General features: G+C 45.1%; 1 protein-coding gene across 3 annotated transcripts in view; it reads left to right on the top strand.

Moving 5' to 3' along the window:
- The window catches only part of Myof (myoferlin), a 144,565-nt gene that overhangs the window by 83,252 nt on the left and 44,197 nt on the right, over positions 1-17,116 (top strand). For all 3 annotated transcript variants that reach the window (XM_060388887.1, XM_060388880.1, XM_060388892.1), the window contains 8 exons: positions 477-583; positions 2,753-2,945; positions 4,112-4,267; positions 6,861-6,992; positions 8,656-8,819; positions 12,654-12,768; positions 14,946-15,051; positions 16,188-16,333. In XM_060388887.1, coding sequence (XP_060244870.1) covers positions 477-583; positions 2,753-2,945; positions 4,112-4,267; positions 6,861-6,992; positions 8,656-8,819; positions 12,654-12,768; positions 14,946-15,051; positions 16,188-16,333 — 1,119 coding nt within the window. The remainder of the gene's footprint in view (positions 1-476; positions 584-2,752; positions 2,946-4,111; positions 4,268-6,860; positions 6,993-8,655; positions 8,820-12,653; positions 12,769-14,945; positions 15,052-16,187; positions 16,334-17,116) is intronic.

The following is a 17,116-nucleotide window of genomic DNA, read 5'->3' as shown; positions in this document are numbered from 1 at the left end:
CCATCGTGACAGTAAGCCCACGGATTCGAGTTAAATACAGTCTGGATTGCCTTTGTTTTGTAACTCAGGATAGGTAGTCAAAATGCTATTCTCATAGCTTATGTTAGTTAGTTCAACCATCCGTGTGAAGTATAGCTACGTCCATACTGTTCCTATGTATGTCCATTATAGGGTTCCCTCGCCTATTCCCGATGGCTTCTTTCTGTTTATTTTTGGAGTACATAAAATATTTACATGGTTTCAAAGGTCAAAATACATGATAAGATTTTTCTATTGCTTAAACTTATTAGCGTCGATTGCGTTTTGAATAAAAGCAAACAACAGACAGCTATGGCAGATATTACTAAGCGAGAGCCAGAGCCCTCTGGCTTTTCTATAATATATCTTTTTATGCCCCTACCCTACCTTGGAAATAAAGCTTTCTTGGGTGTAATGGCAGAGTTATCAGTTATCTCTCCTCTTTCTTAATTCTTCAGCAATCAAACATAGAGGCTGTAAAATCAGGGATCCAAGGAAAAATTCCTGCAAACCAGTTGGCCGAGCTGTGGCTGAAGTTGATAGATGAAGTTATAGAAGACACGAGGTACAGTGATCTTCCCTTCCCCACATCCCCAGTCATGCACTCATCCCTGAATTCTAAGACTGTTAGTGCTTCTAGAATCTTCATTTCTCTGAAGGAAAAAAAAAATGCCTTTCATCATTGTTTTGGGCTCCTTGAAAGCCCCACCCCACCAGAGGAAGAGTTTCTGAATCACCTGGAAAGCTCCATTCTCTGGTTTGGAGCCAAGTCTATTTTATTTATTTATTTATTTTTACTTTATTTTATTTTTTAATTTTTAAATAATTTTATACATTCACTTGTATCCCAGCAACCAAGCAAAGACCATGCATGGATATAACCTACAACCCCTCCTCAGACATAGCCCATGGTAGCTCAGTATCCAAGTGGGTTCCCTAGTAAAGGGGACAGGAATTGTTTCTGACATGAACTCATGAGCTTCCCCTCTCCCCTGAGGGAGGAGCAGCCTTGCTAGGCCACAGATAAGGACATTGCAACCATCCTGAAGATACCTGATAAGCTAGGGCCAGACGGAAGGAGAGGAGGACAACTCCTCTCAGTGGACTCCAAAGGGGACAGGGAGGTGATGAGGGAGGGAGGGGAGGAATGAGAAGGAAAGAGGGAGAGGGCCACTGCGGAGCCAAGTCTAAAGTCAGACCAAGCTGGACTCCGGGAAGCTGGCCCAGCAGCCTGAGGCAGAGGGTGGGAGCTGGAGGGGAGGGCGGTACTTGAGCTCCCTACTCCTCCTGAAGGACTCCTGACTGCAGGGATTCCACCACTGAGGGCAATGTTGTCTTTAGGAATAGCTTGCTCTTGTTTTTTTTTTTTTTTTTTTTCCTGAGTGTCTCGAGTACTTCAGCAGCATTTATACTAAAATAGACAAGAAACAACAGCAACACAACACACACACACACACACACACACACACACAAGCACATCAAATCAGATTAGACAAAGCCAGTACGTAGACTCAGCCAGAGCACATTTCATAGCTGTGACTTGGAGAAGTAACTCAGATCTTTTAGTATTTAGTAATCAACGGGGAAAGTGACTCATTCGAACCTCATTTTAAACATTGGCTAAAGAAGCTGTGAACAGGAAAGGTCAAAAAGAAAAGCTCAGGGGAACCAGACACTTTCCCCTCTGGGGAAGTCCCTTAGTCATGCAGCCTTCTTGTGCCATCTAGTGGTTTGATCAGGTCATTGCCGAGCAGCTGACGTCAAAGCGCCACTGATTCAGTGACCACTCAAAGCTCACACTGAGAGTAGAGGGGTCCAGCCGGACAGTGATGCTGAGAGTGATTTACCACTGAGCCCTTCTGCTCCTTTTCACCCTCAGCAGCTCACTCTCAGAGGGCTCACGTGTGACTTCTGAGCTCAACAGCTTTCCCCTGCCACGGCAGGTTCTTAACCCTTCATACGAATTCTGCCACAGTCATTAATAAAATCAAACAAAACCATGCAGTTACAGATTTCACTTGGAAAAATGGCTGTGAACTATAGGGTTTGCTGAAGCAAGCGCAGACATATTTAGCAGGACTTATGATGCAAGCTTCCTTCAAAGAAGACACTTGGGATGTTTTAAAATGTTATGTAACAGGACATTCCATGGTTGAGGGAAATCATGCTAGAATATCCTTCATTTGAGGAGTGGGGGTGAAATGCAAATAACGGGAGATCTCAGTGGGGAGAACGTGAGTCGAATTTTCTGGTACTGACAGTCTTGCCCTGGGGCCTCACCTACTGCCCCTGCGAGAGGGAGACACTGATGACAGGAGGCTAATCTGCGTCACGCACTCAGTCACCCCAGTTTTTCTTTGAGGGTCCTGCCACTGGGTCTTAACCTGGATAGAAATTGTCCCATCAAGCAGTCCTTCCTATTTTCTGGAGCTCTCTGCGAACCTTGTGTGGTGATGACAACAGGGAAGAGGATGATGGTGGGAATATTTTGCTTTGCTGCTTTAAAAAATGTTTGTTCTCTTTTCTGTTCCGCCAGCACCACAGAGATGTCCTCAATGACCGTTTAATCCAAGCAGCGCCCCTAGAATCAGAAGAGTGCTGACACCTCAATCCATCTACATATGAAATGCATGCAGACATACATTGAACATGTGGGCAGACATGAGTGAACTTAGTTTTGAAGCTCAGAATGTCATTCTTAAGTTTTGTCTTCTTTTCTCTCCTTTTCTCATAGATACACCTTGCCGGTCACAGAAGGAAAAGCTAATGTCACAATTCTGGATACTCAGATCCGAAAGTTGCGGTCCAGGTTTCTCTCGCAGATACACGAGGCAGCTATGAAGATGAGGTCGGAAGCCACAGATGTGAAATCCACCTTGTTGGAAATCGAGGACTGGCTTGATAAATTAATGCAACTTACAGAAGAGGTAGAGCTTGGAATTACACTGATGTCACCTGGTTCCAGAAGCATTCTGTGGATGAGGCCAAGGGGGTGGGGGGGGTGGGGTTGTGGATGGAGAATCTGGTATGATGTTTGGGACTGTGAATGGATTTAACCAATAACAAAAACCAAGTAATAACTGGGCTGAGGGGGCTACTGAGGATTGGGGTAAAAGTCACTGAAATCAGAACCAGAATTTTGAGTTGGGTTCCGGAGAAACCTAAAGGAAAATCACCGCTTTCATACTGCTGTCATAGAACTGTCATGGGAAGATTTAAACATGATGACCATAAAGGAGGACAGCACAGGGCAGACAGGAGGTGCTGGCTGAGTGTCAGCTGTCCCTCATCTCCGTGAATGAACGAGTAGACAGACTCCTGTCCTCTGAGTGTCTGGGGTTAGTGTCTTAGTCCCTTTGGTGATGCGGAAACAACACCACAGGCTGGGTAAGTTAGAAAGAGCAGAGGTTTCTTTCTTGCAGTTCTAGGGGCAGCGATATCCAATATGGAGAGACCTGAATGTGACAAGGGATTTTTGTTGTTGTTGTTGTTGTGTTATTTCACTGCAGAGGACTAGAGGGGAGTGTGTGAGTGTGTGTGTGTGTGTGTGTGTGTGTGTGTTTGTATAAGCAAGCAGGTGGGGACAGACCCTACTCTCACAGTACGCCTATTCATATGATAACTAACCCACTTTTGCAACAATGGCATTAACCTGTGCTTGAGGGTAAATCACTCATGATCTGCTCATCTTTCATTAGGCCAATCAACACTGCTGAATAAAGCTTCAGACATATAACCCTGAGGAACACATTCAGACACACCACAGCAGTGGGTGGCAGCTTGTGGCTTTCTGATGAAAGCTTTCTGAAGAAAGCTACTGATGGCTTTCTTCAAATGATGCTTGAGAGACAAGGGGGGTATCTCCTAAAATACTTTTCAGCTCGGAGTGGCCGGCACCTCTTTACTTGCTGCCATGTGCCTCTACTCCTGCCCCACAGCTACCCACAGCCCACTTCTTAGCCTCCTGTAACCACAGTGTGACTTTGGAACACAGTCTTGACCACAACCCCAAGTTCCTAACCTGCTATTTCCCGGTCTCTCTGCATATCGACTCATCTTGTCTGCTTTCTTTCCCATCTCACCCATTGGCCAGCCTCAGAACAGCATGCCTGACATTATCATCTGGATGATCCGTGGAGAGAAGCGACTAGCTTATGCACGGATTCCTGCCCATCAAGTCTTATACTCCACCAGTGGCGGGAACGCATCTGGGAAATACTGTGGGAAAACCCAAACCATCTTTCTGAAGGTACATCTCCATTGTGTAATAGGAAATGCATGCAAAATTCTCTTCTGGGGGAGGGGTTGCATGGTTAGTAGTCTATCTTTTTGAATGGCTAAGATGTTTAAGATCAATGCCAACCTGTTCTGGTCTCTCTTCTTCTGGGGCTGTAATTTTTACAGTGACATGAGCTTGGTTGACATCCAACCACAGACACTGCTCTAGATGGCTCTGACATTAACAGTAACATGACATTGTCATTTGCTTTCTGACATGAATTTTCCACCCTTAACGTCTCATACAAACAATACATTTCTTCCATTGATGCTAGTAGGTTTTTGGGGAAGAGGGGTTGTATAACTAGTCATGAGATCAGGGTTCTCTAGAAGAGCAGACAGATAAAATGAATACACATTAAAAGGGAAATTATTAGATTGGCCTATCTGATATGGTCTGGGTGGCTCAATGATGGCTGTCTCAACCAGAAAGGCCAAGAACTTGGAAATTGATTAGTCCATGAGGCTGGATGTCTGAGCAGTCTCAGTCTGGTGGCTCAGAGGATTCCGGGAGAACCATTGGTCTTCAGTTTCCACTAGAAGCTGGAATCCAAGTCCTAATATTAGGGAAAGAATGCAGCAATAGCAGCAACAAAGCTGATGAACTTGCCAGCAAAAGTGAAGGCAAGCAGGCAAGAAGCAGAAGCTTTTCTTCTATCTCCTTTAGCTGGGCCGCACACATTTAAGATAGGTTTCTACTTCAAATAATCTATCAAGAAAATGCCTCACAGGAATGCCTGGCATCATGCCTTTTCGTTGGTTCAGATCCAGGCAATTTGGCAATCATGAGCAGCCATCACAATCATAAGACTCTCTAATATAGAAAAGTTTCGAGAATTGCTACTTTAAGCAGAAGTTTTGAACATTTTTATCACCATCATCGTCAATTACTGTTTTGTTTTGTTTTGTTTTGTTTTAAGATACACTCTCACTATGTAGATCAGGCTGTCCTGGAACTCACAGAAATCTACCTGCCTCCCAAGTGTTGGGATTTAAAGGCATGCGCCGCAATACCACAGTAGTTCTGACTAGAGTCATGGACATCTTTAAGTGCTTCCTGCCAGATTGAGTTTGCATCTAATTTTCTGCATATACTATGCAAGCTTTCTAGAACCCATAACTCCTCCTAGAACCCCAATGAGGAACTTCTCTGGACATATCTTGGAAAACTGACAGAGGCCTGGGGCTGCATCAAAGAACTGAGCATAGCTCCCATGGCGTGCTTTGACATCCAACAGGAGTCAAAGAAAGGATTTCTTTGGATTTAAGAAAGTAATTACAAATCTTAATAGGAGAAAATACAAAGTCAAGGTGGTCTGCTCTCTAAAACAAGGAGCTCACTTCTAATGTGTTAACTTCGCTCTTTAACCCGGGGCCTGTAAATAGTGTCTGAGTGATCAGCTTCTTTCAAATGACCTCTGCAGAAGGAATTTGACTTAAAATAGAACCTCAATTATAATGGCTGTCAGCAGTAGTGGAAGCAAACTGATTAACAAATAAAGCTTCACGGTAAACCAGAGAGGCCAGGGAGTTGTGTTTTGTGTTAAGTTTTAGAATCTAGTGCATAAACAGAAAAAAAAAATCTTTTCAGAAACTCTATTTATTGACCTTATTAATCCCCATTTTTTAGTTTGAGAAGTCTTTTAGTTCAGTGGGATTTTTTTTAGTCTTGGTGTCTCTTTGTAACATTAAAAACATTATTGAAGACTACAAAGGGCTTTTGTTTATATGGCTTCCATTCTGTGCCCTAATATTTGTTATAATAAAAATTAAAATAGGAAAACAGACACAGGATACAAGAGGACTTGTCTCAACACACACACACATCTATCTCTAGGCCAATTTATAACAGAGCGCTTGTCAAGTTGACAAAAAGCTTTTGTGCTAATGTGTGAGGTGACTTGTGAGAGCGCCCCCTTTTATCACACCAAGTATTAAGAAGCCAGGCACTTAAGAGTGGGGATTTAACAATACTATAATTTTTACTGGCTTTGAAAAATCCATTATAATATTTTTAGTTCTTTAGTTAGTTGGGTTTATTTAAGTTGAAAGAATTCCTTAGTGGAACTGACATTTCATCTTCTGCACTTGACAGTTGAGTGCTGTTCCTACTGTTGGGGGCAGTGGGAAGTCACTGTCCCACCTGTGCAAATGTCAACAAAACAAAGAAGACAAATCTCACACTGATGCTATTAGAAAGACTGTTCTCCCCATGTAGACTTCCTGAAATGGTCTCGGGGACAGGTGGGGATACATGGCTCACACTTTGATTGGTTGACTGATTGATTGAAATAGCGACAGTTTATCAATGAAGAAAAGGACAGATGCAAGACAGAGAACTGGAAAAGGCCGGGCATTCGGAATGGCTTTCATAGAACCTATGGCTTTAGCTGCTATCTCAGTCTTTGCTGTAGGGTCATTTGTCAGTTTTAACAAATGCAAATACAAAATCAGTCTGATGGAAGCAGTGGGTAGAGGCTGAGCATGCTTTGGGCTTTAGCGTGATATCACAGTTCATGTGGCATCTGTTCCATGTCACCTAACATGTTATAATTCATCCACAGTATCCACAAGAAAAAACCAATGGGCCCAAAGTGCCTGTGGAGCTGCGAGTGAATATCTGGCTGGGTTTAAGTGCTGTGGAGAAGAAGTTCAATAGCTTCGCTGAAGGCTCATTCACCGTCTTCGCTGAAATGGTACCTTTGATGACAGTCCTGTCTTCTCTCTGGTGGGGCAGAAGTTTTTCTCTTTTTGCCTACCTGTAGCTGTTATTACTACCACCTTAAATGCCTCTAAAAGAATCTTAGACACACACACACACACACACACACACACACACACACACACACACGCCGGCTGCCCTAAGGTTATAAACAGTGGAACACTCCAGTGTGGCTACCCCTTTTGTGTGGTAATTCAATGAGGTAACCTCCAGCCAGCAACCTTGAAAATGGATGCTTTTCCAGCTTGTGACACTAGAGCCAATCTCATGGGCGCTCGACATACGACACATGATGTAGGATGCACATACATGCGCACACTTTTCTGGGTGTCTTTGAGGCACTTCACATGTGCCTGTCCATGAACACCTCATACTACTTTGTCCTGCTGCAACTGTCTTGAGGCTCCATCCCCGAAGCCACTGAACACCACCACCACCACTCTTAGTTGGTGATGAAACTTGGGTTTCATCAGTGTCATGCTGGCTTCTAAGCAGAATCAGCAAGAAACCTTTGCTCCTCCATTCTGTGCCCCAGTCATGCATGCTAAGTTCATGGATCCTTGTGATAATCACCTAGGTACACCCTCCCCTCCAGGCTCAAACCAACACCTGAGATGACACTCTCCACTGCCATCAGGCACATAGTCACATTTCCTGCCTCCCTTTGTGGGCAAAGACTTACCTGTGCCGTGGGCAACTTATCTTCTCGGTCTGGTCAACATAAGAAAGTAGACCTATGAGTCTGAGACCAAACAAGGACCCTCACCTCCCTGGGAAGTCTCACCTCTTTCCATGGTTGAGAGTGTGAAGAAGATCAGACCGTCATGGTTTTATACATTCTAATTTAGAAGAGTATGGCTGGGGTGGTGAGTCAGCTCAGTGGATACAGGTGCTTGTAGCTGAGGCTGATGACCCTAGATCGGTCCTTAGGACCCACATGGTCAAAGGTGAAAACCAACTACCAAAAGGTGTCCTTTGACCTCTATGTGAGGGCTTGCACACACACAAAAACTATAATGAATTTTCTTAACTTAGAAATAAACTCTCTGAAAACCAGAGTCAGATGTTGCTTTCCAGAAAGTTCTCATTCTACCTGCCGTAGTCCAGAAGGGACTCAGAACTTTTAGGGCCCCTTGGTAATCATGTTTCTGATATATTCTTTGTGTACTGCCTGGGGGTGGGAATACCATCAGTTAATTATTCCTTGGAGAAACGTGCCCAAATCTAAGCAGTAAACTTCCAAGTAAACTTTACGGAATGCACACATTCATAGGTCGAGGATTGTTGTGGGTATCTCGATGTCATCCTGCTGTCTAGTGTCATTCAAATAACTCGCATGGGACACATCACTGTTTGCAGAACATACAACCGTTTGTACATGTGAGCTCTAGAATAAGTGTAAGAAGCATGCTGTGCCCAGTTTACAGATGATCACACTGAATCTTACAAAGATGAGCGACTCACTCAAAGTGGCCTAACCACTGGCAGGCCTGAGTTCAGGTCCATACTTTCTGGGCATGTAGCTTTTTTGCTTCCTATCATTAACTGGCCTCAGCCCTGGGCACACTTGGACTTCATGACTGGCTTGCTTTCTCGACCTCTGATAGTGACTCCCCAACTGTGTCTGTTTTTAACAGTATGAAAACCAAGCCCTTGTGTTTGGGAAGTGGGGCACCTCTGGACTGGTGGGACGTCACAAGTTCTCTGATGTCACAGGAAAAATAAAACTCAAAAGAGAATTCTTTTTACCTCCCAAAGGCTGGGAGTGGGAAGGAGACTGGGTGGTTGACCCCGAAAGAAGGTGAGTGTTTGGCTTTCTAGGTCACTTGTTTTGTTTAGTTGTGTGTGTGTGTTTATGCAGGCACATGTATGACATAACACACATGTGGACAACAAAAGACATCTTTTAAGAGTCATTTCTTACTGTCTACCTTGTTGAGCCAGGGTCTTCTGCTTCTACCCTTATGCTGTATCCAGGCTAGCTGGTATACAGCTTCTGGGTGAGTCTCCCGTCTCTACCTTCTAGCTCACCTTGGGGATGCTGAGATGATCGAGGTCCACCAACACATCTGTTTTTTTTCTGTGGGTTCTTCGGATCCAGTTCAGGGTTTCAGGCTGCAGTGCTGGCTGGAGCCTTTACCAACTGAACAGTCTCCCCAGCCCGTCTGTCATCATTCTTATTAATATTAATTTTACCCACTGAGTAGGCCTAAGTCCATAGAAACTTACAGGACGATACCATGAGTCCCCAAGGACAAGAATAAGAGACACCTTTGGGAATGCAGGGTGTAGGTCTGCAAACCCCAGCTACCTAGGGACGAAAGGAAGAGAACTGCACATTCGGGTTCTGCCTGGAGTACAGACCAGTCCAAGCTCAGCAACGTACCAGGACCCAGTCTCAAAATACAAAGTAAAAAAATAGTCAGGGAGATGAGCCGGGTCATAAATCAGTGTCTCTCATGACCGAGTACAAAGTGTCCAATTCCCAGTACAACTCTGTCCGTACCTAGATCTAGATATAGTCTATGGCGCTATTACAGATGTGCTAGGTGTTAGGTCTCAAACCGCAGACAAGTGGGGTGCCTATTTAACATATCAAAGCAGATCCTGGCTGCCAGGTGTTCAGCATCTACCCTTTATAGAGTCATCCTGGCTGGCATATCCTGCCTCCTACCATATCCTCACCAGCCCAGGCCTGGGCTTCCCTTCCCCCAGCTTTTCTTATTCCTATATAATCCAGCCATTTTTGTCTACACCAGTCTTTTGGCCCCTTGTCCTCTTGGCCTCTTGGTCTAAGGCTCCCACTTCTTTCTCTCTTCTCTTTCTCTTTCTTCCTCTCTTGTTCTCCCCCACCTCCTCGCATGGCCTGGTTCAGTCTGGATCATTCAAGACGCCTCTGTCTGTGCTCTTCTTTATATCTACAATAAACCTCCTCTACCATACCTAGGAGCAAAATATCCTCATTTAATTTTCTCATCTGGTACATATGGTTCTTCATGGACAAGCCGTAGGTTCCTTTCATCAGAGATAAGGAGAATGAATGACTCCTTTTAACAGGTAGGAACTATTTTCTCAAGTCCCTGGAGGAATGTTGGCTTTTGTCTAAAATGACAGACTTGGGAAAGGAATTCCTTGGGACCAGGCGCTAGGCAGTGTGCCTCACACCAACATCATCTCATTTCAGCTTAATGACAGTCCTACCCGATAGGCAGTGGTAAGAACTATGAAAGATAGCCGGGCAGTAGTGGCACACTCCTTTAATCCAAGCACTTGGGAGGCAGAGGCAGGAAAAGCTCTGTGAGTTCAAGGCCATCCTGGTCTACAGAATGAGTTCTGGGACAGCCAGGACTATACAGAGAAACCCTGTCTTGTAGGAAAACAAAGCAAAACCATGAAAGATATCTGTAGTTATGAGGTTACCAGCCACTATTTCCTGGACCATGGTGGGAAGACACGTGACTCCTGGTTCAGAGACAAAGGACTTTAATTCCCCACAAGAAGAGTAATAGCTGAATATCAGCATTTTCTCTAGGCTCCCTGTGCTACGACTGAGTGATGAAGAGGGCCAGATGACATTTGCACCTGCAGTGGGGTTGTGTTGAGGAGAGGAAGCCTGGAATTTGGATCCTAAACTTTTCTTCTTTCTCTCTCTCCCTCTCTCTCTCTTTGTTTTTCAAGACAGGGTTTCTTTGTGTAGCCTTTGCTATCCTGGACTTGCTTTGTAGACCAGACTGGCCTCAAACTCACAGTGATCCGCCCACTTCTGCCTCCCTGAGTGCTGCAATTACAGGCATGCACCACCATGCTGGGTTTGGATCTTTTCTAATGGGCATAGCAACATGCTGGCCTCTCGATCTAGACAAAGACCCTATCTCTGTCTTTCATGACTGTTCCACAAACAGCATTGTTGATAAGCTAATTCATCACAAAGGTCATCACTGATCAGCTGGCAAGATGTGCAGAAATGCGAGAGATTCCTGGGGAATAACCTCCAAACAGTATAATACGATCTTCACTTTGCAAGCAAGGAAAATGAGACCAACACTCAGTCAGCCTCGAGCAGCTATTGAGAAACATTAGGGAGTGCATGTCAAAGAGGTGAATTATGTGCTGTGTGAGTTACATTTCAGAAGCTCTTATTAAAAGAAAAGAATTGTGTACTGGAGATATTATATCGCAGGGGTTCATTGCGTGCCTCACATGTGTGAGGTTCTGGGTTTGAGTCTCAATACCTCCCCCCAAATAAACATAGAGTCATAGAAGGCTAATATACTCCCCCCTGAGGCCTGGGGGAATCCCATGTTTCTAAATATTGCCAGTGGGGTTGGGACATAGTTTAGCAGGTTGAATGCCTGCATGGAATACTCAAAGCCCTAGGTTTGAGCTCTGGTACTGAATAATCCAGATGCAGAGGCCTGCACCTGTATCCCCAGCACTCGGCGGATCAGGTATTCAAGGCCATCCTCTGCTTCAGAGTCTCAATCAGTTAACAAGTAAAAAAAAAAAAAAAAATGTTTCTGGCAGCATCAGTCCCAGAGCTCCTTCTTCTGGCCACCTTGTGATGGCACGGGCCTTAAAGAGGGAGGAAAGGAGCGTGCTGTTCTGCCAGACCCTGTGCCCACACATCCTTGCTTCTGCTGTGAGACTGTTTGCTTTGTTTGGAGTTGTGGGGATTGGTGAGGGGAGGGAAGGAGAGGTTGGGTTGGACAGAAGGAAATAGGTGAGGATAGGGAAAGGTAGAGAGAATTGTGAGTGGAAAAACTCGAGGCTGGAATGCCAGAGGTGTCCGCCAAAACTTTTCGTCTCCTCTGGGGTACAGAGGAGTGATGGATGATTTCAATTTATACAAATGGTCAGAGCCATTTGTTTTTTGATACCCTTCCAGTGTTTGATTTCAGGGAGGGTAGGAAGTAAAGGAAAAAGAACCGTCATTTGAGGGTCCCTGGCAGAAAACTTAAGACAAAGTTGGAGCCTCTGTGCGTTCTTCTGCGGGTTTTTGAAGTGGCTCTAAATCCAAGCAAAAGCTGGCAAGGCAGAGAGTCAGTACAGAGCACTCAAGGGCCCAAAAGGGTCTGGAGTCTGAAATGAAATGGCTTGGCTGTCTACTTAGAAACCATCAGTTTATGTCGTGTAGAGCAAGCCATGGGCACACATTCCCACACATCTTCAAAGCCTGCCTCCACTCCATTTTTTTTTTTTTTTTAAATAGAAAGGACATAGAGGAGTATTTCCCTGTTCTTTGAACTGTCAGCCAAGAGGTCTGCTGAGAAAAAGCTGGAAAGCCCATGCTGAAATGAGTTGTGTGGAGGACACTCCTCAGTGGTCCCTGCAGGGAGCTGCACACAGCACGACCTTCCAGGCTCCATCCTAATTCCCAGGAAGGAGCCACCTTGCCAGTGTGAGGAGTCCTCTATAATTTAGGTCTCACTGCCCCCGCCAGCCCCCTTCTCCAAATGAATGTCAAAAGCTTTTTAGTTCAAAGTCGGATTTGGAATGGAGAAACCAGAGGGCTCAAGCAAGAAGAGAACTGGTGCCATTCCAGGCTGCGGAAGCCTCCCGACAGTGTGAAATAGCTGGGGTTGCTGGGTCCGGTTTCTCTTTCTCCTCAGTAATAGGAGCCCTCTCTGACCCACAGCCTCCTGACTGAGGCTGATGCAGGTCACACGGAGTTCACGGATGAAGTCTACCAGAATGAGATTCGCTATCCCGGAGGCGAGTGGAAGCTGGCGGAGGACACCTATACCGATGCGGTGAGCCACCTGCTCTCAGGAGGGACCCTCCCGTCCCGCCTCCGTGTGTCCTGGGGCACGCTCTAGCTTCTCTTCTGCTATATCCCCTGTTCCAAGTAGTCTTCCATTTACAATTGAAGTCGCACCACTTGCGTGATCACTACGTACATCCAATGAAAACCAGGCCTTTGAATAGACAGTGCTACATGGCAATGTTTGAGTTGTACATAGTTTTTTAGGTAAGAAATTAATTATCTAAGAGGCCTTTTTTTTTCTTTAGAAAAAAAATGATGACAAATGAAACGCTCACTTTAAAGAAATACACAGGCAAATAAAAACAAACGAAAAGAAATGGAGCTGAAGAGATGGCTCTGCAGTTATGAGTGCTTGGTGCTCTTGGGGGAACTGCAGTTCAGGTCCCAGCAGCCTCACTGGCACCTCAGAGGCCTCTGTGCTACACCTGCGTGGGAGCCAGTATCCTCTTGTGGCCCCCGTGAGCACTCGTGTGAACGTGCACATATCTGCGCACATCGCCCTAAGTAAAAGTAAAAATTTTAAACGCAGTTTTAAAACTTTTAAAAATATGTGTAAATAGTGTTTAAGGAAATGAGAAGCAATTCTCTCCACCTAGCACTGCCCTCCACGAAATAATCACCGTTGCAGGTTTCTGTCCGTCTGCTTGTATATTTTTCTCTCTTCTGACTACAACTGCGTTATACACACAGTGTTATACACACCTGCATTTTCACATAATGGCACGTTTGACCATGTGTGAGCACACATTTGTGCCGATGAGACACACATTTGTATCTGGGACACACATACAAGTGTGTGCACACGCTTGCAGAGGCAAAGTCAGCATACAGGGTCTTCCTCAGCCACTCCCTACCTTATGTTTTTGAGCCGGGGAGTTTTCAGTGAACCTGAGCTGGGTGTGTGGCCCACAAGCTCCTGGGATCCATTCATCTCCTACCCCCAGCACTGGGATTATACGTGTGTACCCTCACTGCTGGCTTTTGTGTGCACGCCGGGCTTCTGAACCAGTTATTAACTGAGCCTCCCCGAAGCTCCCATCACCTTTTGGTAACCGTACACACAGAGCTGTGAGCTTCACTGTAGGCCCCTGTGGCCATTGATTTGCACATCTCGTAGACATGTAGGGCTTGGTGATTAGGGGTGAGTTTTTGTTTGTTTGTTTTGGTCCCTCTTCAGTTTTTGTAAAAGACGTGACAGTGAGTATCTTTAAACCGCTGCTTTTGCACAATTAATGAAAGCTCCTCTCTAGGAAAATATCCCTGGAATCTGTGTAAATGCATAAAGGCGCGGTGGTCATACTGCCCAGCTGCTTCTCGGGGAAGCATGCACATCCCTCTTTGTTTCGGCACCGTCCCGCTGCCACATTTGATCCATAAGCAAACGGTACCTACTACTGTTCTACTTTGCATTCTGTTAATTTAAAATGGAGCTGGGAGCTGGAGACATGGCTCAGAGGTGAAAGGCACTGGCTGCTCTTCCAGAGGTCCTGAGTTCAATTCCCAGCAACCACATGGTGGCTCACAACCATCTATAATGAGATCTGGTGCCCTTTTCTAGTGTGCAGGAGTACATGCAGGCAGAACATTGCCTACATAATAAATAAATAAATAGATAGATAGATAGATAAATAAATAAATCTTTTTTTAAAAAAACAAAAAACCAAAGCTGAGTGTTTTCCATGTTTACAGCCACCTTTCTTTCTCTTCCATATGAATATATTATAACTCTTGAGTTTTAATGTAAACCTAAGCTAGTAGGTGATCATGTGAGCTCAGTCTCACATGATCAGCATAATGAGCCTCTGGTCTTAACACTTGATCTGTTCTCTGTTTTGCTTTGTAAAAACTCTCGTAAAGATAAGTGGCGCCGTCTAATAGTATTAAATGAGATCATATGAAATTGCTAATGTTGACCGTTTTGGCTTACAAAACCAAGAATTTTACATGGTTCAACTATTCTCTAATAGCAAAAACAGAAGGTACTGGAGACAAGGGATTTTAATGTAGCATTTGTATCTGAGTAAAGATTAGAGTTTTTATGAATAAAATGGTTCTCAAAGATGGTATCTAGAAAGACATATAGATTCTGTAGTTAAGTATCAGGAAATTTTCCTCATCCTTGGATCTCGTTTACTTCTGTCTGTTTGTTTGTCTGTCTCTTAGAATGGAGATAAGGCGGCATCACCCAGCGAACTTACTTGCCCTCCGGGCTGGGAGTGGGAAGATGACGCGTGGATATATGACATAAACCGGGCAGTGGATGAGAAAGGTAACATGGACAGATGTTTGCCTTAGCGTGAGTCTGCAGAAAGGCCTTGGGTGGCCAGAGCAAAGGTCCATGGGGGGAGGAATGCCATCCCCAGTGGAGTGTGGCAGTTGGGTCATGTGGTAGTTATTCAGATGAGTATCTGACTCAGACAACAGCTGCTGGGTGAGTAGATGTTAGAAGTAGAAAACAGAGGTGAAGGGGCCGAACAGCTGGGCTCCGGGATACTTAGAAATCCAGAGTAAGAATGACAGAAGAAATCTAGAGCTTGGATTTTCTCTTTGCTAACCACATCTCACAATCTCCTTGGGATAATCAAATCTAGAGGCCCTAGACACAGGTAGGAGAATGGCAAAATGTCTTACAAGACATCGCACTGGTGAGCATGTGATTGTGCTTACCTTTCTCTACAAAGGGGCAGGTCAAATGAGCTTTCCCTTTGGAATTACTCAGAGCAAAAGCATATAACTGATTCTTTCCTCCGAGAGGCGAGACTATGTGAGCAGAATGCGACTGATACCTAAGATTCCGAATAGATGGTGAATTGTGCGTGGGTTGTGGTGCTCTAACGCAATTATGACGCACAAGTAACCATGTACCAACCACACAGGTGTGTGTCTTTTACCTTTAAGGTTGCCAAGTTGGAACACGGACAGGTTTACCAACTTGCAGGAAATACCGCCAAAGGGCTAGGGATGGAGCCTGATGGCAGAGCTCTTAGCTGGTTTTCACAGGTCCCTGAGCTCAATCCCAAAGGAGTAGAAAGGCTGAGTACCCCTTATCCAACATGCTGGGGCCCAGAAAAAGTGGTTTTTGGTTTGAGAAATGTTTAGATTTTGTAATGTGTTTATATATACGTATGTATACATATAATGTTTATATAAATGTTTATATATGTGCATACATACATACACACATACATTCATACGTACATAATTTTACATTTGGGGCATGATGGCACCCAAAAAGTTTTAGCATGGCACACTATACTTTCAGATTAGGCATGCTCAACCGTGTGACGGTCACAGTGGCAGAGAACATTTGTGAGCAGAGGGAGGAGCTCCGTGTGTCCTAGCGGACCGTTCACTGATCACGCAGACGTGTCTTTTTTGGGTAACTGTTCTCGAACTCTGTTGCAGGCTGGGAGTATGGAATCACCATTCCTCCTGATAACAAGCCCAAATCCTGGGTTGCAGCGGAGAAAATGTATCACACTCACAGAAGGCGGAGACTGGTCCGGAAACGCAAGAAAGATCTGACACAGACGGCTTCTAGTACTGCGAGGGTAAGAGGGGTGGCAGGAGAGTGCTGGGCCTGGGTGCTCTGCCTGCCACGCCACGCAGAGTCCCAGCCACAGGCGGTTTCTGCAGAGCCATTTGCAAACCAAGCGTCTGAAGTTGGGTTCTGGACGCGTAGCCTGGAATGTCAGAAATGCCTCACTCAGTAGAGTCTGGGGGTGAGAGCAGTAATCTGTGCTCCCACATGCCCTCCAGAAGACGCTGAGGTAGCGCGAAGCCTCTGGGAGGATAGAAAAAGACTCTGGGATTATGCGGGCAGATAGTGCTGATACCTCAGAACCTGGAACAAGATGCAGAATTCAGACCCCAGGAGCAAGACTACCCATCTGTCTTGGGTAGGGTTTCTATTGCTGTGATAAAGTGCCATGATGAATGCAGCCTGGAGAGGAAGGGGTTAATATTTCAGTTGACCTGTCCTGATCACAGTCCATCATGAAGGAAATCAGGGCAAGAACTCAAGGCAGGAACTTGGAGGCAGGAGCTGATGCAGAGGCCATGGAGGAGTGCTGCTTACTGGCTTGCTCCTCATGGCTTGCTCAACCTGCTTTCTTATTAGCCCAGAACCACCGGCCCACAGATGGAAACACCCACAGTAAGTGGGCCCTCCCACATCAATCACCAAATAAGAAAACACCCTCCATGCTTGCCCATAGACCGACCTGACAGAGGCATTTTTTTTTTTTTTCATTTGAGGTCCTTTCTTCCCTAATGACTCTAGCTTGTATCTGGTTGACATAAAACTATCCGCTCCCTAATTTAATTAGGCTACT

This window comes from Meriones unguiculatus, chromosome 1, assembly GCF_030254825.1.
Source record: "Meriones unguiculatus strain TT.TT164.6M chromosome 1, Bangor_MerUng_6.1, whole genome shotgun sequence".
Lineage (NCBI taxonomy): Eukaryota > Metazoa > Chordata > Mammalia > Rodentia > Muridae > Meriones > Meriones unguiculatus.
This window is presented reverse-complemented; position numbering and strand designations above follow the sequence as displayed.